Below are 26,168 nucleotides of genomic sequence, written 5' to 3' on the forward strand. Positions count from 1 at the left end.
AGAGGAGGGAGAGGGATAATAGAGGAGGGATAAGGAGAGGGATATAGAGGAGGGAGAAGGAGAGGGATATTAGAGGAGGGAGAAGGAGATGGATATTAGAGGAGGGAGAAGGAGAGGGATATTAGAGGAGGGAGAAGGAGAGGGATATAGAGGAGGGAGAAGGAGAGGGATATTAGAGGAGGTGAAAGGAGAGGATATTAGAGGAGGGAAAGGAGAGGGATATTAGAGGAGGGAGAAGGAGAGGGATATTAGAGGAGGGAGAAGGAGAGGGATATTAGAGGAGGGAGAAGGAGAGGGATATTAGAGGAGGTGAAGGAGAGGGATATTAGAGGAGGGAGAAGGAGATGGATAATAGAGGAGGGAGAAGGAGATGGATATTAGAGGAGGGAGAAGGAGAGGGATATTAGAGGAGGGAGAAGGAGAGGGATATTAGAGGAGGGAGAAGGAGAGGGATATTAGAGGAGGGAGAAGGAGAGGGATATTAGAGTAGGTGAAAGGAGAGGGATATTAGAGGAGGGAGAAGGAGATGGATGTTAGAGGAGGGAGAAGGAGAGGGATATTAGAGGAGGGAGAAGGAGAGGGATATTAGAGGAGGGAGAAGGAGAGGGATATTAGAGGAGGTGAAAGGAGAGGGATATTAGAGGAGGGAGAAGGAGATGGATATAGAGGAGGGAGAAGGAGAGGGATATTAGAGGAGGGAGAAGGAGAGGGATATTAGAGGAGGGAGAAGGAGAGGGATATTAGAGGAGGTGAAAGGAGAGGGATATTAGAGGAGGGAGAAGGAGAGGGATATTAGAGGAGGGAGAAGGAGATGGATGTTAGAGGAGGTGAAAGGAGAGGGATATTAGAGGAGGGAGAAGGAGAGGGATATTAGAGGAGGGAGAAGGAGATGGATATTAGAGGAGGGAGAAGGAGATGGATAATAGAGGAGGTGAAAGGAGAGGGATATTAGAGGAGGTGAAAGGAGAGGGATATTAGAGGAGGGAGAAAGAGAGGGATATTAGAGGAGGGAGAGGGAGAGGGATATTAGAGGAGGTGAAAGGAGGGGGATATTAGAGGAGGGAGAAGGAGAGGGATATAGAGGGAGGTGAAAGGAGAGGGATATTAGAGGAGGGAGAAGGAGAGGGATATTAGAGGAGGGAGAAGGAGAGGGATATTAGAGGAGGTGAAAGGAGAGGGATATTAGAGGAGGGAGAAGGAGATGGATAATAGAGGAGGTGAAAGGAGAGGGATATTAGAGGAGGGAGAAGGAGAGGGATATTAGAGGAGGGAGAAGGAGAGGGATAATAGAGGAGGTGAAAGGAGAGGGATATTAGAGGAGGGAGAGGGAGAGGGATATTAGAGGAGGGAGAAGGAGAGGGATATTAGAGGAGGGAGAAGGAGAGGGATATTAGAGGAGGGAGAGGGAGAGGGATATTAGAGGAGGGAGAAGGATAATAGCGGAGGGAGAAGGAGATGGATATTAGAGCAGGGAGAAGGAGAGGGATATAGAGGAGGTAGAAGGAGAGGGATATTAGAGGAGGGAGAAGGAGAGGGATATAGAGGAGGGAGAGGGAGAGGGATATTAGAGGAGGTGAAAGGAGAGGGATATTAGAGGAGGGAGAAGGAGATGGATATTAGAGGAGGGAGAAGGAGAGGGATATTAGAGGAGGGAGAGGGAGAGGGATAATAGAGGAGGGAGAAGGAGAGGGAACAATCACATCCTTCTCTATTGTATATAATATTTCATCATTAATATATATTTGGTTATAATAATAATATATTAAAATATATTTGGATTTAATAATAATATATTCATATATATTTGGTTTTAATAATAATATATTAATATATATTTGGTTATAATAATAATATATTCATATATATTTGGATTCAATAATATATTCATATATATTTGGATTCAATAATAATATATTCATATATATTTGGTTATAATAATATATTCATATATACAGTCTTTTTTTATATAGTAATATCTTGTCTGTTTCAATCCTTGCTGTTCAATCTTAGATTCAGTGCAAGAATGCCCGCAGAATTGCCATGGAAACGGAGAGTGTATGTCGGGTGTGTGCCACTGCTTCCCAGGGTTCCATGGCATGGATTGTGCCAAAGGTACGAACTTTGTTATCACCTAGATTATATTGGTTTGTATAGGCATATTATAGGTATTGTATAGGTATATATTATAGGTATTGTATAGGTATATATTATAGGTATTGTATAGGTATATTATAGGTATTGTATAGGTATATATTATAGGTGTTGTATAGGTATATTATAGGTATTGTATAGGTATATTATAGGTATTGTATAGGTATATATTATAGGTATTGTATAGGTATATATTATAGGTATTGTATAGGTATATATTATAGGTATTGTATAGGTATATATTATAGGTATTGTATAGGTATTGTATAGGTATATATTATAGGTATTGTATAGGTATATTATAGGTATTGTATAGGTATATTCAAGCAATAAGGCCAGAGGATGTGTTATTTATGGCCAATATACCACGGCTTAGGGCTGTTCTTACTCACGACGCAATGAGGAGTGCATGGATACAGCCCTTAGCCGTTCAACCAATCAGCATTCAGGGCTCAAACCACCCAGTTTATAACTAAGCAATAAGGCCAGAGGGGCTGTGGTATATGGCCAATATTCCACGGCTAAGGCCTGTTCTTATGGACACATTGGTCATATACCACAAACCTCCGAGGTGCCTAATTGCTATTATAAACTGGTTATCAACGTAATTAGAACAGTAAAATAAATGTTTTGTCATACCCATGGTATACAGTCTGATATAGCTTTTCTTTCAGCCAATCAGCATTCAGGGCTCGAACCACCCCAGTTTATAATATAGAATATTTTACCCCTATCTTGAAACTCATAAAAAGAGACACCGTGAGTTATTTTGAGTCATGTCCAAAATGACAATCTCAACATGAGTGACTCACTAATCCAGAACAGGATGCGAAGCCGCTGTCTTGCACCTCGTCTTACCTGCTGTGTCTCTCATTTCTCCTGTCTAGCTGCCTGCCCAGTCCTCTGCAGTGGGAATGGCCAATATGACAAGGGCTTGTGTATCTGCTACAGCGGATGGAAGGGTCCAGAGTGTGATGTCTCAGTGGGCCAGTGCATTGACCCAGAGTGTAACGGCCACGGCACCTGCTCCGAGGGCTCTTGCACATGCTCCGCCGGTTACCGTGGCGACACCTGTGAGGAAGGTAAGTGCTAGAATAGAGCTTATCCCTATCACATACACACTCGTTCACACACACACACACACGTTCACATACACACTCGTTCACACACACTCTCGGATACATGCACACGCACACACACACACACAATTGTCTCTACTTTAGTGCCATATTAAGTTTCAGAATGGATGAGACTGCAGTGGTTTATACATCAGAAACTTTATTAAGGGAATGGAATCCATTTTATTGATCCGGCTTTTAAAGAATTGCCCTGGATCTGATTCATTCAATTGTGTTCTGATGGGTTTCTGCTCAGCTGGGATGAAGTGAAGATGGAGCCAAAAGTAGGTTGAAGAGAAGAGAGGGGTAGAAGGGAGACAGTGATGGAGGACTAGAGAGAGTTCGGATTATAGAAAGAGACTGAAAAAGACAGCAGTAATGGCTGTCGTTTACTTCCTGTCTTTCATTATATTCACCGCTTTAAGTATATTCACTATTCTCTACTGCTGCTACTACTACTAATAAAGTTTTTGAGCGTGGTGCATTGACATCATGTCTCTCTTGCTGTTCTGTGTTCCAGTGGACTGTTTGGACCCTGGCTGCTCTGGCCATGGTAGCTGTGCAAGTGGGCAGTGCCACTGTAAACCAGGCTGGGCAGGCCCCCTCTGTGAGCATCCCAGGGCCCAGTGCCCAGACCAGTGTCACGGACACGGGGCCTTCATACCCGACACGGGCATCTGTAGCTGCGATCCAAACTGGATGGGACCAGACTGCTCCATGGGTAGGTGACACCTCATGGAACAACGCCTCTCCCCATGCGACCTTATTTTTGTGTGTATATACTGACATGTATGTGGAACTGACAACCACACGATATTATTCTTTAGTTGTTTTTTATGTGTGTCTTTAGTTATTTTTTTTATATACACTACCGTTCAAAAGTTTGGGGTCACTTAGAAATGTCCTTGTTTAAAAAAAAAAAAAAAATGTGTCCTTTATAAATAGCATCAAATTGATCGGAAATGCAGTGTTAATGTTGTAAATGACTATTGTAGCTAGAAACAGCAGATTTTGTATGGAATATTTACATAGGCGTACAGAGGCCCATTATCAGCATGCTAGCCTTCTATGCAGAGTTGCAATATCTCAGACTGGCCAATAAAAAGAAAATATTAAGATTGGCAAAAGAACACAGACACTGGACAGAGGAACTCTGCCTAGAAGGCCAGCATCCCGGAGTTGCCTCTTCACTGTTGACGTTGAGACTGGTGTTTTGTGGGTACTATTTAATGAAGCTGCCATTTGAGGACTTGTGAGGTGTCTGTTTATCAAACTAGACACTCTAATGTACTTGCCCTCTTGCTCAGTTGTGCACCGGGGCCTCCCACTCCTCTTTCTATTCTGGTTAGAGCCAGTTTGCTCTGTTCTGTGAAGGGAGTAGTACACAGCATTGTACAAGATCTTCAGTTTCTTGGCAATTTCTCACATAGAATAGCCTTCATTTCTCAGAACAAGAATAGACTGTCGAGTTTCAGAAGAAAATTCTTTGTTTCTGGCCATTTTGAGCCTGTAATAGAACCGACAAATGCTGATGCTACAGATACTCAACTAGTCTAAAGAAGGCCAGTTGTATTGCTTCTTTAATCAGGACAACAGTTTTCAGCTGTGCTAACATAATTGCAAAAGTGTTTTCTAATGATCAATTTGCCTTTTAAAATTATAGATTTGGATTAGCTAACACAACGTGCCATTGGAACACAGGAGTGATGGTTGCTGATAATGGGCCTCTGTACACCTATTTTAATTGATTTTTTTACCTTTATTTAACTAGGCAAGTCAGTTTCGTCAGACGTTTCCAGCTACAATAGTCATTTACAACATTAACAATGTCTACACATTGTTTATTTATGGCCTATTTATTGCCTTAACTGCCTTATCTTACCTCATTTGCACTCACTGTATATAGACTTTTTGTTTTCTTTTTTTCTACTGTATTATTGACTGTATGTTTTGTTTATTCCATGTGTAACTCTGTTTGGTATGTGTCGAACTGCTATGCTATATTTTGCCCAGGTCGCAGTTGCAAATGAGAACTAGCCTACATGGTTAAATAAAGGTGAAATAAATAAATAAAATGTTAAAAAATACACTGTATCTCTGATCAATTTGATGTTATTTTAATGGACAAAAAAATAGTTTTTCTTTCAAAAACAAGGACATTTCTAAGTGACCCCAAACTTTTGAACGGTGGTGTATATACTGCCGCCCCTAGTCACCATGACCACAGCTCCTCTGTGAAAACCCTTTCCCTCTGTTCATCCACAGCTCCTCTGTGAAAACCCTTTCCCTCTGTTCATCCACAGCTCCTCTGTGAAAACCCTTTCCCTCTGTTCATCCACAGCTCCTCTGTGAAAACCCTTTCCCTCTGTTCATCCACAGCTCCTCTGTGAAAACCCTTTCCCTCTGTTCATCCACAGCTCCTCTGTGAAAACCCTTTCCCTCTGTTCATCCACAGCTCCTCTGTGAAAACCCTTTCCCTCTGTTCATCCACAGCTCCTCTGTGAAAACCCTTTCCCTCTGTTCATCTAGTATGCGGATCCACTGTCTTTTACTGTGCTACTGTGCCTCCACAGAGGTTTGCTCGTCGGACTGTGGCGCCCACGGCGTGTGTTTTGGCGGAGTGTGTCGCTGTGATGAGGGCTGGACCGGCGCCGGATGTGACCAGCGTGTCTGCAACCCGTTGTGTGTAAAGCACGGGACCTGCCGGGACGGAAAGTGTCAGTGCCAACAGGGCTGGAACGGAGAGCACTGCACCATCGGTATGCATCTGGCCAATCAGCCAACACCCTGACACGCTAACATACTAACACAAACATTAGTACGCTGCCTCTATCCTCCCACTGTAGTAACTCTCAGCCAAACAGAGAAACTGTCACCCACATGTTTAAAAGATACATGGTGTTTGTTCCCTAAGCCTTACGTTATGAGGCGGTAGTGTCACTTCCTGATCCTGTCCAATGTTTGTCCTTCCACAATGTAGCTCTTTTTCTATGGTTATATAAAGAGCATTCTGTCTCTCAGCAGCAGATATAGCCACTGATTCTGATGTGTCCTCCTTTCCTGCTCCTCTCCTCCACGTCATTAACAAGCTCTCCTGTTCATCTGGATTGGTTCCTCCACGAGAGGGAAAATGGGTAATTTATAGTCAAAGTACCCAGCCACATCTCCACATCCATCTCCAGCCTCCCAGCCTAGTCACCAATGTTCCCTCTAAGATGAGCGCATTAAGAATTGCCAGCACAAGATTGAACTTGACAAAAAAATGTACAGTACACTATCTTTCCTGGCTTTAAACAGACTATGGTAATTGGATTGAATCAACGTAATAACAGTCCCTTTCATATGCAACAAAACCAGATCTTACTTCAAGACTAAATTGGGGATTTGTTGTTGGCTGGCCCGGTGAGGAGTGGCCTTGTTCTATTTCACTGGCACAATCCTTTTTTCCGTAACCCGTAGTCGGAAAGTAGCCTAGATGCGCATTTGAACTCATAAAGCAGAGCCGGCGTGTAGCCGCGTATATAGCCGCCGTGTAGCCATGTATATAGCCGCCGTGTAGCCGCCGTGTAGCCGCCGCGTAGCCATGTATATAGCCGCCGTGTAGCCGCCGTGTAGTCGTGTAGCCGCCGTGGAGTCGTGTAGCCGCCGTGTAGCCACGTATATAGCCGCCGTGTAGCCATGTATAGCCGCCGTGTAACCGCCATGTAGCCACGTGTAGCTGCCGCATAGCCGCCATGTGTAGCTGTGTAGCCGCCATGTGTAGCCACCGTGTAGCCGCCATGTGTAGCCGCCGTGTAGCCGCCATGTGTAGCCACCGTGTAGCCGCCATGTGTAGCCGCTGTGAAGCCGCCGTGTAGCCGCCATGTGTAGCCGCCGTGTAGCCGCCATGTGTAGCCGCCGCGTAGCCGCCATGTGTAGCCGCCGTGTAGCTGCCATGTGTAGCCGCCATGTGTAGCCGCCGTATAGCCGCCATGTGTAGCCGCCGCGTAGCCGCCATGTGTAGCCGCCGTGTAGCCGCCGTGTAGCCGCCATGTGTAGCCGCCGTGTAGCTGCCATGTGTAGCCGCCGCGTAGCCGCCATGTGTAGCCGCCGCGTAGCCGCCATGTGTAGCCGCCGTGTAGCTGCCATGTGTAGCCGCCATGTGTAGCCGCCGTATAGCCGCCATGTGTAGCCGCCGCGTAGCCGCCATGTGTAGCCACCGTGTAGCCGCCATGTGTAGCCGCCGTGTAGCCGCCGTGTAGCCGCCATGTGTAGCCGCCGTGTAGCTGCCATGTGTAGCCGCCATGTGTAGCCGCCGCGTAGCCGCCATGTGTAGCCGCCGCGTAGCCGCCATGTGTAGCCGCCGTGTAGCCACCGTGTAGCCGCCATGTGTAGCCGCCGTGTGTAGCCGCCGTGTAGCCGCCGTGTAGCCGCCATGTGTAGCCGCCGCGTAGCCGCCATGTGTAGCCGCCATGTGTAGCCGCCGTGTAGCCGCCATGTGTAGCCGCCGTGTAGCCGCCATGTGTAGCCGCCGTGTAGCCGCCGTGTAGCCGCCATGTGTAGCCGCCGTGTAGCTGCCATGTGTAGCCGCCATGTGTAGCCGCCGCGTAGCCGCCATGTGTAGCCGCCGCGTAGCCGCCATGTGTAGCCGCCGTGTAGCCACCGTGTAGCCGCCGTGTGTAGCCGCCGTGTAGCCGCCGTGTGTAGCCGCCGTGTAGCCGCCGTGTAGCCGCCATGTGTAGCCGCCATGTGTAGCCGCCGTGTAGCCGCCATGTGTAGCCGCCGTGTAGCTGCCATGTGTAGCCGCCATGTGTAGCCGCCGCGTAGCCGCCATGTGTAGCCGCCGCGTAGCCGCCATGTGTAGCCGCCGTGTAGCCACCGTGTAGCCGCCATGTGTAGCCGCCGTGTAGCCGCCGTGTGTAGCCGCCGTGTAGCCGCCGTGTAGCCGCCATGTGTAGCCGCCGCGTAGCCGCCATGTGTAGCCGCCGTGTAGCCACCGTGTAGCCGCCATGTGTAGCCGCCGTGTAGCCGCCGTGTGTAGCCGCCGTGTAGCCGCCGTGTAGCCGCCATGTGTAGCCGCCGTGTAGCCGCCATGTGTAGCCGCCGTGTGTGCACATTTGTTGAGTTGCTAGTTAGTGAGTTAATTTTCAGTCACCTATTTAGCCAATTGTGTTACAGATCATTCCCTATTTTTGTAAAGGGATTTGAGCTTTCAGACCAGTAAAACATTAGTCCCAGAATGTCAAGCCATGAACACCACATATTAGCTTTTGTAGGCAATATAATGGAAGACAACAGCTATCTACACTGTGTGGACAAAAACATTAAGAACACCTTCCTAATATTGAGTTGCACCCCCTTTTGACCTCAGAACAGCCTCAATTCATTGGGGCATGGACTTTACAAGGTGTCAAAAGTGTTCCACAGGGATGCTGGTCCACGTTGACTCAAATGCTGGATGCTGGCTCGATGTCCTTTGGGTGGTGGACCATTCTTGATACAAACAGAAAACTGTTGAGCGTGAAAAACCCAGCAGCGTTTCAGTTCTTGACACACTCAAAGAGGTGCACCTGGCTTTAGTCTTGCCCATTCACCCTCTGAATGGCACACATACACAATCCATGTCTCAATTGTCTCAAGGTTTAAAAATCCTTATTTAACGTGTCTCCTCCCCTTCATCCACACTGATTGAAGTGGATTTAACAAGTGACATCAATAAGGGATCATAGCTTTCCTCTGGATTCACCTGTTCAGTCTATGTAATTGAAAGAGCATGTTTTGTAAAGCATTTGCTCCATTGGTTTAGTTGATAGGCCACTCTGATACGACTACATAATCCTCAAATAGCCACAATAGCCTTTTGGCCACTGTGGGAAACTGTATCTTAAAGTGGGTAAAGTGTTCACAGTTGCACGTGTACCAGAAGTTGCACAGAACGCTTGCAAAATGAAAGTTTCAGCTCACAACACTTTGGGGGGGGGGGGGGGATTTGAGCCAACATTGCTAGTCATCCACTCTCCAGTAGAGTAGCCTGGGCAGCAGGCCTCTCGGTACTCCCTAAGACACACTCAGCCTTCCTGGGAGCCAACAAATAGGGACAGCCACTCTGCCCCCTCATTCACCCCCCAAGGGCTTTAATTTCCTCTCTGTTATTTTCCTCCCATCTGATGAGAAAAACATCTCCCTGAGGCTCCACTGTGGGCTGTGTTGTTAGAGCCATGTGAAAAGGCCAGCGCTGTGTGCTAGCTCCCATTCTCTGTTCATTCTATGTCCCTCTCTAATTAGTGTTGAGAGAGTTGAGTGTGAAGAAGGAGCTTCATCTCCTCTCCACTTTACTGTGATGAACCACGTCATGTTGAGTATCACCTCCATCTCATGTCCACAGTTTCGGCCCTACACAGATTCTCTGGCAGGCTATTCCAGAGGCTGGGGGCATAGTAAATGAAAAGCATGTCTGACATGTATTGGGGTGTACAGTCATGGATTGATTTAAAAACCAGTAGAAGAATCTTAAAATGAATTCTAAAACTCACAGGCAGCCAGTGCAGAGACCTTAAAACTGGTGTAATGTGTGCTGTCTGTCTGGTCTTGGTCAGTAAACGTGCTGCAGCATTCTGGATGTTTTGTAGTCGGCTTTCTTGGGTAGACCAGACAGGAGAGCATTACAGTAGTCAAGCCTGCTTGTAATAAAAGCATGGATGAGTCTCTCTGTATCAGCCTGAGAGAGAAACGGCCGCACCTTGGCAATGTTCCTCAGATGGTAAAAAGCTATTTTGGTCACATTCCTAATGTGTGATTTGAAATTTTAGTTCAGAATCTAAAATGTGGTGACACAGAAATGTAGAGTTGTTAATCGTCTGAGTAAGCAATGAAAATCCATGCTGTGCTTTCTGATAACGCTGCCAAGGGGTAACATATAGACTGAACCGTAACAGAGCCAAAATCAAACCTTGTGGAACGCCACATGTGATATCTATTTTCTCTTGAGTTATGCACATCAAGGGTGAGAAAAAACTCTGTCGACCGGTTAAATAGATCCTAAACCAATTTAGAAGTGGACCGGAGAGACCAACCCACCTCTCCAGTCTATCCAGCAGGACATCATGGTCAACAGTGTCGAATGCAGCACTTATACTGAACAAAAAATATAAACGCAACATGTAAAGTGTTGGTCCCATGTTTCATGAGCTGAAAAAAAAAATCACAGAAATGTTCCATAAGTGCAAAAAGCTTTTTTCTCTCAAATTTTGACCACAATTTGTTTACATCCCCGTTAGTGAGCATTTCTCCTTTGCCAAGATAATCCATCCACCTGACAAGTGTGGCATATCAAGAAGCTGATTAAACAGAATGATCATCACACAGGTGCACCTTGTGCTGGGGACAATAAAAGGCCACTCTAAAATGTGCAGTTTTGTCACAAAACACATTGCCACAGATGTCTAAAGTTTTGAGGGAGCGTACAATTGGCATGCTGACTGCTGGAATGTCCACCATAGCTGTCTGTAATGTTAATTTCTAATTTCTAATGTAATGTTAATTTCTCTACCATTGTTTTAGAGAATTTGGCAGTGCATCCAACCGGCTTCACAATCGCAGACCACGTGTAACCATGCCAGCCCAGGACCTCCACATCCATCTTCTTCACCTGCAGGTTAATCTGAGGTGGTGCTGAGGAGTATTTCTGTCTGTAATAAAGCCCTTTTGTGGGGAAAAACTAATTCTGATTGGCTGGGCCTGTCTTCCCAGTGGGTGGACCTGGCTCCCCATCCCAGGCCCACCCATGGCTGCGCCCATGCCCAGTCATGTGAAATCCATAGATTAGGGCCTAATGAATTCATTTCAGTTGACTGATATCCTTACAGTATATGAACTGTAACTCAGTAAAATCTTAGAAATTGTTGCATGTTGCGTTTATATTTTTGTTCAGTATAAATCCAAGAGTAGAAGGGCAGAAAGCTGTTTGGCATCTGTGTTGGCTCTAGAATCATTTACCACACTAACTAAGGCTTGTCTCTGTGCTGTAGTGGGCACGGAAACCAAACTGCAATTTTACTACAGTTGGTACTTTAAAAAAATCATTTAGCTGTTTAAAATCCACATTTCTCCAGAATTGTACTTAAGAATAGAAGGTTGGAGATTGGCTGAAAATTGCTAAGAGCTGAAGAATCTTTAATAGTTTCACCGTAGAAGTTTTTAGTGCAGTGGGGAAAGTGCCGGTGAACACTGAGTTATTAACACTTCTTCAAATATGCAATTAAAAAGTGTTTTGAAGAAGGTTGTGGGGGATCGAGAAGGCATGTAGAAAGCTTAAGTTGTGATATCACTTTCCTGAGCATGTCTGTGTCAACCAGGGAAAATAAATCCATAGAGCCTTTGTGTGGTAGGCTAGGGCACATATCATCAGACTTCACATTTTCAGTCACATCACGTCTTGCTTGACTGATCCCCCAGCCTAGTGTTTGTTATTTTATCTCTGAAATATGCTGCAAACTCATCGGGTTAAGATGTGGAGGAAAGTTCCCATATGTTTGTGGGGGGTTAGGATTTATCAGGCCATCAACGGTTGAGAAGAGCACTCTCAAATTAATCTGATTAGTAGTGATCAAGTTAGAGAAATGAGCCCTTCTGGCATTTTCTATTGTCTTGTTATATATGTCAAGTTGCTCTCTCAGTATATCATAATGGACCTCCAACTTTCTCTACTTGTTCTCTGCCTTTCTGCAATTTCTCTTTAAACAGATTTGTTTCCTCATTCATCCAAGGGGTTCTCTGTTTGCATGTGTCCTTTTTCAACTTTACTGGAGCTGTGGCATCAATAGTTGCCATTCATTTACTATTAAAGTGATCAACTAAATCATCACAAGAGGAAGGCAGAATAGGTGATGGAGTATTGTTCATACACACTTAATAATGTGTTCAGTATTACCCTGCGCTATGAGCAAAAAGGTAGTAAAAAAGACACAGTGGCGTTCAGATAAAGCAACATCAACAATAGAGGGTATGTCAATAGAAAGCCCCTTGGTTATAACCAGGTCCAGTAGAAAGCCCCTTGGTTATAACCAGGTCCAGTAGAAAGCCCCTTGGTTATAACCAGGTCCAGTAGCAAGCCTCTTGGTTATAACCAGGTCCAGTAGATAGCCCCTTGGTTATAACCAGGTCCAGTAAAAAGCCTCTTGGTAATAGCCGGGTCCAGTAGAAAGCCCCTTGGTTATAACCAGGTCCAGTAGAAAGCCCCTTGGTAATAACCAGGTCCAGTAAAAAGCCTCTTGGTTATAACCAGGTCCAGTAGAAAGCCCCTTGGTTATAACCAGGTCCAGTAGAAAGCCCCTTGGTTATAACCAGGTCCAGTAGAAAACCCCTTTGTAATAACCAGGTCCAGTAAAAAGCCTCTTGGTTATAACCAGGTCCAGTAGAAAGCCCCTTGGTTATAACCAGGTCCAGTAGAAAGCCCCTTGGTTATAACCAGGTCCAGTAGATAGCCCCTTGGCTATAACCAGGTCCAGTAGAAAGCCCCTTGGTTATAACCAGGTCCAGTAAAAAGCCTCTTGGTAATAGCCGGGTCCAGTAGAAAGCCCCTTGGTAATAACCAGGCCCAGAATATGGCTGTGGTTATGGGTGGGCCCAGTAGAAAGCCCCTTGGTTATAACCAGGCCCAGAGTATGGCTGTGGTTATGGGTGGGCCCAGTAGAAAGCCCCTTGGTTATAACCAGGTCCAGAATATGGCCGTGGTTATGGGTGGGCCCAGTAATATGTTGGATAAAGTCCATAGAGCTCAAAAGATTCATAAATTCAGTGTCCTTGAAGTCAGTCTCTCTGCCAGCATGAATATTAAAATCGCCCAACACAATGATTTTATCATAGTTCTCAAGGACAATAGACAATGGTTCAGAGAAATCGGTAAAGAAAGTGGGGCAGTGCTTTGGTGGCCTATACAGGGTTATAGCCAGTACTGGTGGCTGACATTTCATCAGTATAACATGATGCTCAAAACATCCATTCTCTAAACTAAATGTCCTTACAGCTGAGAGCATTAGTAAAAATAGAGGCTGTTCCCCCAACCTTTCCCCTTTTCTGATAGAGTATGAAAAGCTGTAGTCCGGGGGGAAGGCTTCAAAACGAGCTGCACTAAAGTCTGAAGACTGTGTGTTTCTCACTGAAACATGGCTATCAACTTTGTGCTCAATTGCATTAAATGGTGTGGTTTTTCACAGGTAAAGATGAGACAGATGCAGGTGGTCTTGATGTCAGTCACCTCCATCTCACTCCTCTTTTATCTGTGATGAACCACGCCATTTTGAGAATCCCACTTCCTCCTCTACACACAAACAACTTCTCAAACCCCGACATGTTTTGTTTTTATGCAAACTTTTGGGATAGCTTGTAACAAGGTATTGTATTTGGCTAAGTGGTGGTCTGATTTGTTTGGCCTAAAATAGTGCTGTGTAGACAGGTGTAGTGGCGTCCTTGGTATTGTGAAGTGTGTACTCACTGTCTTAGTGGTAGTTTTAGAGTTACAGTAGTGTAATGCAACACAAACACATACACATGGATTTAGTACTATATATATGTGGTAGTGGTGGAGTAGGGGCCTGAGGGCACACAGTGTGTTGTGAAATCTGTGAATGTATTGTAATGTTTTTAAAATTGTATAAACTTATTTCATTTTGCTGGACCACAGGAAGAGTAGCTGCTGCTTTGGCTGCAGCTAATGGGGATCCATAATAAATACAAATACAAATGCTAACTCCCATTCGCTAGTTTCCCCATTGGTCCCTCATATAGGGATCATCAGCTAGTGCACTCTTTGTACCCCTTCATAACAGTCCCCATTGCATAGTCTTTTCTCCTGTACTTTGTTAAACACAAGACTAACGTGTAATGTTTGGTCTGTCTGTATCTGTTCGTGAGTGTCCACCTGTTAGCTTGTCTCTCTGTCTAGCTACGTATAGTTGTAAACGCTAGTTGTAAACACACAGTTAGCTAGCAGTTTACATGAGCATTTCTACTCCATGTTAAGTAGGCTGCTATTTCTGCTGCAGCATTCTGCTCCCTCCATAGGAATATTAATGGACTTGGCCTTGTAGCTGCGTCTGCCCAGCAGTAGGTAGAATACTTATAGATGGACCGTACCAGCGGAGCTGCGTGCCCATCCCTTTTGGGATGCTAATGACTGTGCTGCTCCTCATCAGGAACGGCAGCCATGTTGTTAAGCTGGCTTAAAGTAAAAGGTTAATACGCTTTAATGAGATTTTTTTTTGTCTGTTCAGAAAAATACTTAATGTTCATCCATTCGACGAAAGTGTCTGATTATTAAATACAGTTTATAGATTCACATTTCTCATCACCTCTCTCAGAGAGGACTGCTCTTTTGACCTTGGAGATGGTAATTCACTAAATACCATGGGTGAGTTATGTAGATTTACAGTCCAATACCTCCCCACAGCCAGGTCCCATTCCTCTGGTCTCCTGTACAGACTACCCTACACCACTGCGACAGATGTCCCAGCAACATTCATCATGTCCTCTTCGTTCACCTAGCCTGGGAGAATATTACATCTTCTGAGGGTGTATTACATTGACTGCAGTCGTCAATGATATACTGTAAAGCATCTCTCCTGTTGATTTCACTCCCTGTGTCTTGTAATCTCATCAGCTTCCCCTAATCAAATTCTCTCATGAGGCAGCACTACACCCCGGCCAGCCTCCAGAGGCAAATCAACCACCGCAAATTAATCGGCTGTGAACTTATTCTTTTTTATTGAATACTCTTTGCTGTGAATGGATATTGAAGAAAACAATTTATCGCACGCCAAATCCCTCCATTGTGATGCTAGGGTATATAGCTGTATAAAATCCACATGCACAAGAAGAGCATTGTTATGATGAAATGCAATTCCCCTGCCAATAGTGTTTTTTATAGCGCTTATTGTGTGCTGCAACCTGCAACGTCAGACAGAGACTAAAGATATAAAGTTGGTGAGCTGGTGCAAGTTACTCTGTCACTAAATCACAATTACTGACCTCTTCTCTGGTCCCATCCACACCTCCTCTCTTTTCCTCCCTCCCTCCCCCTTCTCTCCCTCTCTCCCTCCATCCCTCCCTCCCTACCCCTTCTCTCCCTCCCTCCCTCCCTCTCCTTCCCCACTCACTCCCTCCCTCCCTCTCCTTCCCCACTCACTCCCTCCCTCCCTCCCTCCCCCTTCTCTCCCTCTCTCCCTCCCTCCCTACCCCTTCTCTCCCTCCCTCTCCTTCCCCACTCACTCCCTCCCTCCCTCTACTCCCTCCCTCCCTCCCTCTCCTTCCCCACTCCCTCCCTCCCTCCCTCTACTCCCCTCCCTCCCTCCTTCCCCCCTCCCTCTCCTCCCCACCTCCTCTCTCTTTCTCAGATGGGTGTCCGGGTCAGTGTAACAGGAATGGTCAATGCAGCCTGGGTCAGAACAGCTGGCACTGTGAATGTCACACTGGCTGGAGAGGACCTGGCTGCAGTGTTGCCATGGAGATCTCCTGTGCCGACAACAAGGACAACGAAGGAGGTGAGTGGTGAAGGTTCACAGGAGGAAGGCTGAGGAATGCTGTGTCCACTTAGTAGATTTTCCTATGAAAAGAAAAATGAAGGTATGACATTCCCATGCATGACTCATGATTTGATTTGGAATCAACAGTGGTTCACAACTATACTGCTGAAGAGGGAAAAATATCTATTTATTTCCTGTAAATATCCACTTGTAAGGCACAGCAGCATCTCTCAGGTATGGCAGTTGACAAGGTCTTAGATTCTCCTGGACGAGCAGCAGTCAGCCAGTCAGCCAGACGCCTTTCCTCCCAGTGAGTTGCTCCAGGATCAGAGAGGTGTAATTGTGAGGCTGGTGTTATCAGGCCTGAATGGCCCAATTATGGAATCCTTCTGTCTGTGTGAGCTAGCGCTGAGCAGGCTGGGGGGAGAGGAGAAGCTGGCTGAATCGATGCCGTCTTCACCTTCTCCTCCCCAGAGTGCACGGGGATCAGTGACCTGGAGTTTGCAGAGATGGATGTCCATATTATCTCCTCCTCCCTCCCTGATGGAAGATTAAGTGACCCCCCCCTCCCCCTCCTCCCCTCCTCCTGTGACCATTTGTGAGAGGATCAAAGATGCCTCGGAGATGCAGCAGCTCCGCTCCAAGCAGCCAGCCAGCCCCCATTCAATCTGTCAGTGCAGGGTTATCTAACATGAAAATAATACCCATGACTATTTTTCCTTGCTTAGCGGCTAAGTAGTGTGCCGAGGCCAGAGCTATGTCGATCTTAAAGAGGGCTTTCTCTGTGGCATGTCAGGCAATTGAGTCCGGATGCTATGCTTCCAGGTATCTTAATGCAGCCCCTGGAAGCCTTTCATCTTTAATCTCTCTCGTCTGAGCAATAGGGTAATATGCTCCGAGGACGATAGGGGGTTTTAACAGTCTTACAGCACAGGCCATTTCAATGTGTGGCTGGATGCCTGGCAGGCTGGCTGTTGTGGTTAATCCAAAACATCTTCCTTCTTCATTGGAGTTGTTGTCATACTTCCTACTCACTTCCTTAATCTGTCTGTCGGGTGTTTATCAGTCCCCCTCCCTCTCTGTCTCTCCCTCTCTGTTTGTCTTTGTCTGTTTTATTTCACCAAATAAAAGCTGAAAGATCAGACAGAAAAAGTTTACAAAGTCTGAAAGTAGTTTGCATAGTTGAAAGTGTTTGTTTCGACAGTTCCGAATTAACGCGCTTGCTTGTGTTAGTATGCAGAGAGAGAGAGAGAGGATATGCCCTTAGGGTTGTGAGTGATGTCCCGTTTGATTTTGATGTCAATGTCATTGTTTTTTATTAAAAGTACGACAGGCAGGCACTGTGCTGGAGAGCAGGGTGCAGATCACCATTTCTGAAGGAGAACTTCCTTTGTAGGCTCCTGAGTGGCGCAGTGGTCTAAGGCACTGCATCTCAGTGCTAGAGGCGGCACTACAAACACTGGTTTGATTCCAGGCTGTATCACAACCAGCCGTGATTAGGAGTCCCATAAAGGCAGCGCACAATTGGCCCAGCATCGTCCCGGGTTTGGCTGGTGTAGGCCGTCATTGTAAATAAGAATTTGTTCTTAACTGACTTGACTAGTTAAATAAAGGTTAAATAAAAAAAAATTTAATTAAAAAACTTGAGAATGAGACAAAAATAGCACACACATCCTAATGAATATATAACATTAGATGAGGAGAAATAAATGAACTCATGAAAAGAATGGAAAGGGAATATACATTTGCATATATGTAGTTTCACATTGACACAGTAGAGAGGGTATACAGATGCTAAACCTGCATGTTTTGAAATGTTCTTTGTTGCACTGTTTTCTACTTGACAATGATCTTGTTCTATTCTGCCCAACAACAAAAGAAAAAAATGACAAATCAAAAAAACGCCATTGAATCATTATTTAGTTGCAGCGGTGTCTGTCTGTCCAGATTATTGTATCATGTGCTTCCCCTTGCAGACGGACTGACAGACTGCATGGATCCCGACTGCTGCGCTCAGAGTCTGTGCCTGACCAATCCGCTGTGCCTGGGAGCAAGGGATCCACTGCAGATCATCCAGCAGAGCCAATCACCTTCGCTGAAAGTCAGGTCATTCTACGACAGAGTCAAGTTACTGGTGGGGAGGGATGGCACCCACATCATCCCTGGAAACAACCCCTTCAACTCAAGGTAGTGTACCCATCTATCAATTCTACTTACTTCAGGATATAATCAACTGTTTATACAGTAAACATCAGCATAAGGTCAGAATATTCTAAAGTAATTACCACTGACTTTCACAGTCATACAGTGCATTCGGAAAGTATTCAGACCCCTTGACTCTTTCCACATTTTGATACATTACAAAAAAAATTATTCTCATCAATCTACACACAATACCTCTTAATAACAAAGTGATAACAGATTTTTAAAAGTTTTTGCAAATGTATTATTATTATTTACATAAGTGTTCAGACCGTTTGCTATGAGACTCGAAAATTGAGCTCAGGTGCCTCCTGTTTCCATTTCTACAACCTGATTGGAGTTCACCTGTGGTAAATCCAATTGATTGGACATGATTTGGAAAGGCACACACACCTGTCTATATATGGTCCCACAGTTGACAGTGCACGTCCTAGCAAAAGCCATGAGGTCGAAGGAATTGTCCGTAGCGCTCCGAGTCAGGATTGTGTTGAGGCACAGATCTGGGGAAGGGTACCAAAATAATTCTGCAGCATAGAAGGTCCCCAAGAACACAGTGGCCTCCATCGTTGTTAAATGGAAGACGTTTGAAACCACCAAGACTCTTTTCCTAGAGCTGGCCGCCTGGCCAAACTGTGTAATCTGGGGAGAAGGGCCTTGGTCAGGGAGGTTAGCAAGAACCCGATGGTCACTCTGACAGAGCTCCAGAGTTTCGCTGTGGAGATGGGAGAACCTTCCAGAAGAGCAACCATCTCTGTAGCACTCCACCAATCAGGCCTTTATGGTAGAGTGGCCAGACGGAAGCCACTGGTCAGTAAAAGGCCTGTTTGGAGTTTGCCAAAAGGCACCAAACTTCTTCCATGAGAAACAAGATTCTCTGGTCTGATGAAACCAAGATTGAACTCTTTGGCCTGAATGCCAAGCGTCACGTCTGGAGTAAACCTGGAACCATCCCTACGGTGAAGCATGGTGGTGGCAGCATCATGCTGTGGGGATGTTTTTCAGTGGCAGGGACTGGGAGACTAGTCAGGATTGAGGGAAAGATGAACAGAGCAAAGTACAGACAGATCCTTGATTAAAAACCTGCTCCAGAGCGCTCAGGACCTCAGACTGGGGCGAAGGTTCACCTTCCAACAGGACATGACTCTAAGCACACAGCCAAGATAACGCAGGAGTGGCTTCGGGACAAGTCTCTGAATGTCCTTGATTGGCCCAGCCAGAGCCCGGACTTGAACCCGATCGAACATCTCTGGAGAAACCTGAAAATAGCTTTGCAGTGACGCTCCCCATACAACCTGACAGAGCTTGAGAGGATCTGCAGAGAAGAATGGGAGAAACTCCCCAAATACAGGTGCGCCAAGCTTGTAGCGTCATACCCAAGAAGACACGATGCTGTAATCGCTGCCAAATGTGCTTCAACAAAGTACTGAGTAAAGGGTCTGAATACTTGTGTAATGTGATATTTGCAACAACAACAACAACAAAAACTGTTTTTGCTTTGCCTTTATGCGGTATTGTGTGTAGATTGATGAGGGGAAAAAACTATTTCATCCATTTTAGAATAAGACTGTAACGTAACAAAATGTGTAAAACGTAAAGGGGTCTGAATACTTTCCGAATGCAATGTACATTGAGAGTTTTGATTAATGTGCTGTTACACCATCTTCATACCTTCACCTTGCAGCTATATCCTCTCTTACAGCCTGGCAGCGTTGATCAGAGGCCAGGTCGTGACCACGGACGGGACACCCCTGGTGGGGGTCAACGTGACGTTTGTCAAGTACCCTCACTATGGCTACACCTTGACTCGTCAGGACGGCATGTAGGGGATTTTTTGGTGTTTGAATATGACAACAGATCTTTAGATGTATGAATGGATTTATGTCCCTTAGGTCCCCCATGACTTAGATATCTTTGAGTGATTTGAGGATGGTGAGGATCAAAGGGTTTATAACCCCCTTGTCCTCTGTCTTTGTTCCTCTCTAGATTTGACCTGGTGGCCAATGGGGGTGTGTCTCTGGCCCTGCGCTTCGAGCGAGCTCCGTTCCTGAGCCAGGAGCGCACGGTGTGGCTGCCCTGGAACCGGTTCTATGCCATGGACACACTGGTGCTGAAGACAGAGGAGAATACCATCCCAGCCTGTGAGCTCAGTGGCTACGTCCACCCAGACCCTGTGGTGGTGGCCTCGCCCCTCTCCTCCTTCTTCAGCTCCCACCCTGCAGAGAGGCACATCATCCCTGAGACTCAAGTACATACACAGCGCTCTCGCTCTATATCTCTCTCGCTCTCTGTCTCTCTCGCTCTCTATCTCTCTCTCTCTCTGTCTCTCTCTCTCTCTCTCTCTCTGTCTCTCGCTCTGTCTCTCACTCTCTCTCTCTCTGTCTCTCTCTAGCTCTGTCTCTCTCTCTCTGTATCTCTCTCTGTCTCTCACTCTCTCTCTCTCACTCTCTCTAGCTCTGTCTCTCTCTAGCTCTGTCTCTCTCTAGCTCTGTCTCTCTCGCTCTCTATCTCGCTCTCTCTCTGTCTCTCTCTGTCTCTCTCTCTCTCTCTCTCTCTCTGTCTCTCTCTCTAGCTCTCTCTCTCTAGCTCTGTCTCTCTCTCTCTGTCTCTAGCTCTGTCTCTATCTCTGTCTCTCTCTAGCTCTGTCTCTCTCTCTCTAGCTCTGTCTCTCTCTATAGCTCTGTCTCTCTCTCTCTCTCTCTCTCTCTAGCTCTGTCTCTCTCTCTCTCTCTAGCTCTCTCTCTCTAGCTCTGTTTCTCTCACACTTTCTTGTCTTCTCTCTCTCACATCTCTCTCTTCCTCTTCCTCTCTCTTTCCCTCTCTCCCTGCTCCTCCTAGGTGGTTCATGAGCAGTTGGAGATCCCGGGCACAGGTCTGAAGCTGTGCTACCTGAGCTCTCGTGCCTCCGGGTACCGCGCCCTGCTGAAGGTGACCATGACCCAGGCCCTGGTGCCTCTCTCCCTGGCCAAGGTGCACCTGATGGTGGCCGTGGAGGGACATCTCTTCCAGAAGTGGTTCCATGCCTCTCCTAACCTGGCCTACACCTACATCTGGGACAAGACAGATGCCTACAGGCAGAGGATCTATGGTCTGACCCAAGCGTCTGGTGAGTAGCAGCGTGAGATGTTTGTTCTGTTATATTAGATGTAACCATCTATCTAGACACAGTACCATGTTAGCTGTTACTGCAACAGGTTGGCAGAGCTTTCTGACAATCTCACACTCAACTAATCAAACATAAGCTTTCTATCCTTCTCTAAATTATCACATGTTTCATTAAGTTAACACCAGCACAGTAACATACTGTGACACTGTGTAGGTGTGAACAGTTGTCTACCTCGGGCCCCATTCATTCACACATACAGCATGTGATCAGGCTGAGTACGTTTCTCTCCACACACACACACATACACACACACACACACACACACACACACACACACACACACACACACACACACACACACACACACACACACGTCTCATTAAATGTCACTCGCCTGATTAACATTCTTATTGAAGTAAACTAAACCTTGTCCACGTCCGTGTATCACATGTGGTTGGTGTGACCATGAAGAGTATATTTAAAGCATTCACTGACTACGTGCCATGCAATGTGATTCAATTCTGTGTTACTTATGAGGTGATGCTAAAGTTTGGGATGGAGAATAAAGTGGTATTTCTCCTCTGTTTTTCTACAGTGTCAGTGGGGTTTGAGTATGAGACGTGTCCTAGTCAGATCCTGTGGGAGAAGAGGACAGCGGTGCTGCAGGGATATGAGCTGCTGCCCTCCAACTTAGGGGGCTGGTCCCTGGACAAACATCACTCCCTCAACATTGCCAGTGGTACGACCCTACAACGTTTTATTTTCATATTTTATGGATTTTATTTATTTTATTGAGATAGGACAGTGGAGAGTAGACAGGAAAGGTAAGAGAGATTGCGAGTCGGAAAGGGCAATGTGTTCTTAACTGACTTGTTAAAAAAAAAAGACCTACATCCTTTAAAAGTCAGAACAGGGCCATTTTAGAAGTGAGTTCACTCACGCCGGGACAGACAGGCTACTATCACAGTCAGATCATTCACAACTGTGTGAATTCTTTCTGTTTTTTTTGTTTAGTGTTGTGAAACGTTAAAAAGGTCTGGCTACATGGTCACTGAAACCAGACCACTTATTTGAGCGCATGAATGAATGTTTAACATCCAAGTAGCCTTGTCTTGTCTCATCTGTATATCAGTGCAGTGCCACTGGTAATCTCCTCCTCTTTCACCTCCGTGTTTGACAGCATTAGGCGTGCCCTGAATACCAATAGAATATTCCTGTGTGTGTGTAGGCAATGACAAGCAGGGAGTCAATGACAACAGCTGGTCTTACTGGGGTTTGACACATAATGAAAAGACATTACAGACAAAAGACTTTACAATTTACATACATTTGCAAGTGTGTGTGTGTGTGTGTGTGTGTGTGTGTGTGTGTGTGTGTGTGTGTGTGTGTGTGTGTGTGTGTGTGTGTGTGTTTGTGTCCAGAAGTCCCCACAAGAATAGTAAACAAACAAAAAATGTGACCAACTGAGGACATTTTGTTTGTCTCCACAAGGTCAAATGCTATTTCTATTGGGTTTAGAATTCGGGTTAGTTTTGGGGTTAAGGTTAGGTTTTCGGGTTAGTGTACCGTTTAGGGCTAGGGAAAATAGGATTGGGACTGTATTGTGTTTCCCCATAAGGTGAGATACACATGCAGTGGCATCAGAAATGATTCACACCCCTTGACTTTTCCCACATTTTGTTGCTACAAAAGTCGGATTGAAATGGATGTAATTGTAATGTTTCGTCAACGATCTACACAAGGTACTCTGTCATGTCAAAGTGGAAGAAAAATTCGAATTTTGAAAAAAGAATTATATGAAAAATAAAACATTAGATAAGTATTCAACCCCCCCCCCCCGAGACAATACATGTAAGAAACCATTTCCTCTAGGCTCAGATGAAAGATATGACATATACAGTGGAAGTGGCTATGTCAGCTACCATCTTCAGTAGCTTTCCATCTAAATTGTGAATGACAGAAGGTTTGTCATTATTGATCGATAACAATAACTTTTCCACCTCTCCCACACTAACTTTACAATATTCTGACTTACAATGCTTTTCTTTTATTGTAAAGAATGTTATGCCCGGGTACGATGGCTCACTGTTCGCTGTTGGCACTTCCTGTATAAGTTTTCCTACTCTGCCAATGAAGAGTCAATCACCACCTTCCGGAGACACCTGAAACCCCACCTCTTTAAGGAATACCTGGGATAGGATAAAGTAATCCTTCTAACCCCCCCCCCCTAAAAAAAAAGATATAGATGTACTATTGTAAAGTGGTTGTTCCACTGGATATCATAAGGTGAATGCACCAATTTGTAAGTCGCTCTGGATAAGAGCGTCTGCTAAATGACTTAAATGTAAAATGTAAATGTAAGAAATCATTCAAATAATTGGCAACGGGATGAATAAGCCGTCTGATTGGATGAAAGATGCAGTTGAATTTGTCTTTCTACCCATAATTTCCTTTAACGTATTCCAATTTATTTATTTATTTTATTCTTTATATCATTGATCTTGGCTTCATAATACAGTTTCTTCTTCTTATTGTTGAGTTTATTCACATCATTTCTCAATTTGCAGTAAGTCAGCCAGTCAGATGTGCAGCCAGACTTATTAGCCACTAATATACTACTCTGACGCTCACCCCCTGAAACCCACCTTGTTTCTATAGCAACAGTTTGAGCAGTATTGGATTACAGATTGAATTATTTTGTTTTATTTTTGGGAAAGTCTAAAATGATAAAGTTCATATTAAGATGGAAGTTGATTGAAAAAGTGTCACTGGGTCTTTTGTTCCCTTGCTGTATTTTTAGGATATAAAAATATATTGTTTTTCAGAACTGTTTGTCTCTACTGTTTCAGGGATCTTACATAAGGGCAGTGGGGAGAATGTGTTTGTCTCAGAGCAGCAGCCTCCAGTCATCAACAGCATCATGGGTAACGGGCGCAGGCGCAGTATCTCCTGTCCCAGCTGCAGTGGTCTGGCCGAGGGCAACAAGCTGCTGGCCCCTGTGGCTCTGGCCTGTGGGGGGGACGGCAGCCTGTATGTGGGAGACCTCAACTTTATCCGCCGGGTCTATCCCACCCTCAACACCACGGCTGTGCTGGAGCTCAGGTAAGGTATCAACGTACAGAGGGTGTCAGTGGAGGAGGGTGTCAGTTGAGGAGGGTGTCAGTGGAGGAGGGTGTCAGTGGAGGAGGGTGTCAGTGGAGGAGGGTGCCAGTGTAGGAGGGTGCCAGTGTAGGAGGGTGCCAGTGTAGGAGGGTGCCAGTGTAGGAGGGTGCCAGCGGAGGAGGGTGCCAGCGTAGGAGGGTGCCAGCGTAGGAGGCTGCCAGCGTAGGAGGCTGCCAGCGGAGGAGGCTGCCAGCGGAGGAGGCTGCCAGCGGAGGAGGCTGCCAGCGGAGGAGGGTGCCAGCGGAGGAGGGTGCCAGCGGAGGAGGGTGCCAGCGGAGGAGGGTGCCAGCGGAGGAGGGTGCCAGTGGAGGAGGGTGCCAGTGTAGGAGGGTGTCAGTGATGGAGGGTACCAGTATAGGAGGGTGCCAGTGGAGGAGGGTGCCAGTGTAGGAGGGTGTCAGTGATGGAGGGTACCAGTATAGGAGGGTGCCAGTGGAGGAGGGTGCCAGTGTAGGAGGGTGTCAGTGATGGAGGGTACCAGTATAGGAGGGTGCCAGTGGAGGAGGGTGCCAGTGTAGGAGGGTGTCAGTGATGGAGGGTACCAGTATAGGAGGGTGCCAGTGGAGGAGGGTGCCAGTGGAGGAGGGTGCCAGTGGAGGAGGGTGTCAGTGTAGGAGGGTGCCAGTGTAGGAGGGTGCCAGTGATGGAGGGTACCAGTGTAGGAGGGTACCAGTGTAGGAGGGTGCCAGTGTAGGAGGGTGCCAGTGTAGGAGGGTGTCAGTGATGGAGGGTACCAGTGTAGGAGGGTGCCAGTGGAGGAGGGTTTAAGGAGGATGATGGGTGGAAACTAACAAGGTTGTTTTCTTTGTTTTCAGAAATAAAGACTTGAGGCATGGGTAAGTTATGCGTCCTCCAACAGCTTGGTGGCATTGCCTGACATACAGCTGTAGCAAAAGCAATAGTTATCTTCCTGTATGTTGGGGTGCTTTCAAAATGTATTCCCAATCTCTGTTTTAGTCCTTTGAGGGATTATCTATCACACCTCTTGAAATAGATTTTTGTTGCTGGAGGTTATTATTATTATTAACATCTAAAATATTCTCTCATATAATTTCTCCGTAGGAACAACCCAACACACAAGTACTACCTAGCGGTAAACCCAATGTCTGGCGCGGTCTTTCTCTCAGACACCAACTCTCGGCAGATATACCGCCTGCGCTCACTGACCAGCGGGCGGCAGCTGTTGGACAATGCCCAGGTGGTGGCTGGGACCGGCGAGCAGTGTGTCCCCTTCGACGAGGCTCGCTGTGGGGACGGGGGCAAGGCCATGGAGGCAGCACTCATGAACCCCAGGGGTGAGTACCAGGAGCAGGGGCTATCAACCAGGACTTGGGAGGTGACGGTGACTTGTTACTGAGTACTGTTCCAGGGCTGCTGTGCTCCACACATTCACTATAAAATCAGTTCCACTCTTCTAATGTCCTTAAGGATTATTTTGCTATAGCTGACTGTCACTTGCAAACTGTCACTTACAAACTGTCATTTACACATTTATTGTGGGATTTTACACAGGTTCACCTGCTGTTCATTTGAGGTGTTTAGCTGTCACTCAATATCACTGGAAGTTGGTGGCAGCTTAATTGGGGAGGACGGGCTCGTGGTAATGGCTGGAGTGGAATAGGTGGAATGGTATCAAGTTCCAATTTGCTCCGTTCCAGTCATTATTATGAGCCGTCATCCCCTCAGCAGCTTCCACTGTAGTATATCTATCTAGTGTAGGCTGTCTTCAGGGGGTGGGTGTATGGAAATGACAGTGATTTGTTCGGAGCAGTGACCTGGAGAAGAAACGACCGCACTTCTTGACACCAAACTGCCAGGCGTAGTGTTGCATTGTCACTTGGTGTCACAAGAGAGATGACAAGCTAGCACACCGACATCCTGGTGTCAGTACGATGTTATAACAGAATGTCTGATGAGCACAACTTTGACTTTGTT

At 46.1% G+C, this 26,168-nt stretch overlaps 1 protein-coding gene across 3 annotated transcripts in view; it reads left to right on the plus strand.

Annotated features, from left to right (window-relative positions):
- LOC115153919 (teneurin-2) overlaps positions 1-26,168 on the plus strand; it is a 363,296-nt gene that overhangs the window by 326,746 nt on the left and 10,382 nt on the right. For all 3 annotated transcript variants that reach the window (XM_029699598.1, XM_029699599.1, XM_029699601.1), the window contains 13 exons: positions 2,011-2,112; positions 3,039-3,233; positions 3,790-3,990; positions 5,843-6,028; positions 15,638-15,784; positions 17,743-17,953; positions 19,668-19,787; positions 19,952-20,213; positions 20,804-21,071; positions 21,667-21,810; positions 23,921-24,173; positions 25,049-25,069; positions 25,296-25,528. In XM_029699598.1, the coding sequence (XP_029555458.1) occupies positions 2,011-2,112; positions 3,039-3,233; positions 3,790-3,990; positions 5,843-6,028; positions 15,638-15,784; positions 17,743-17,953; positions 19,668-19,787; positions 19,952-20,213; positions 20,804-21,071; positions 21,667-21,810; positions 23,921-24,173; positions 25,049-25,069; positions 25,296-25,528 (2,343 nt within the window). The remainder of the gene's footprint in view (positions 1-2,010; positions 2,113-3,038; positions 3,234-3,789; positions 3,991-5,842; positions 6,029-15,637; positions 15,785-17,742; positions 17,954-19,667; positions 19,788-19,951; positions 20,214-20,803; positions 21,072-21,666; positions 21,811-23,920; positions 24,174-25,048; positions 25,070-25,295; positions 25,529-26,168) is intronic.

Source organism: Salmo trutta, chromosome 19 (genome assembly GCF_901001165.1).
Source record: "Salmo trutta chromosome 19, fSalTru1.1, whole genome shotgun sequence".
Lineage (NCBI taxonomy): Eukaryota > Metazoa > Chordata > Actinopteri > Salmoniformes > Salmonidae > Salmo > Salmo trutta.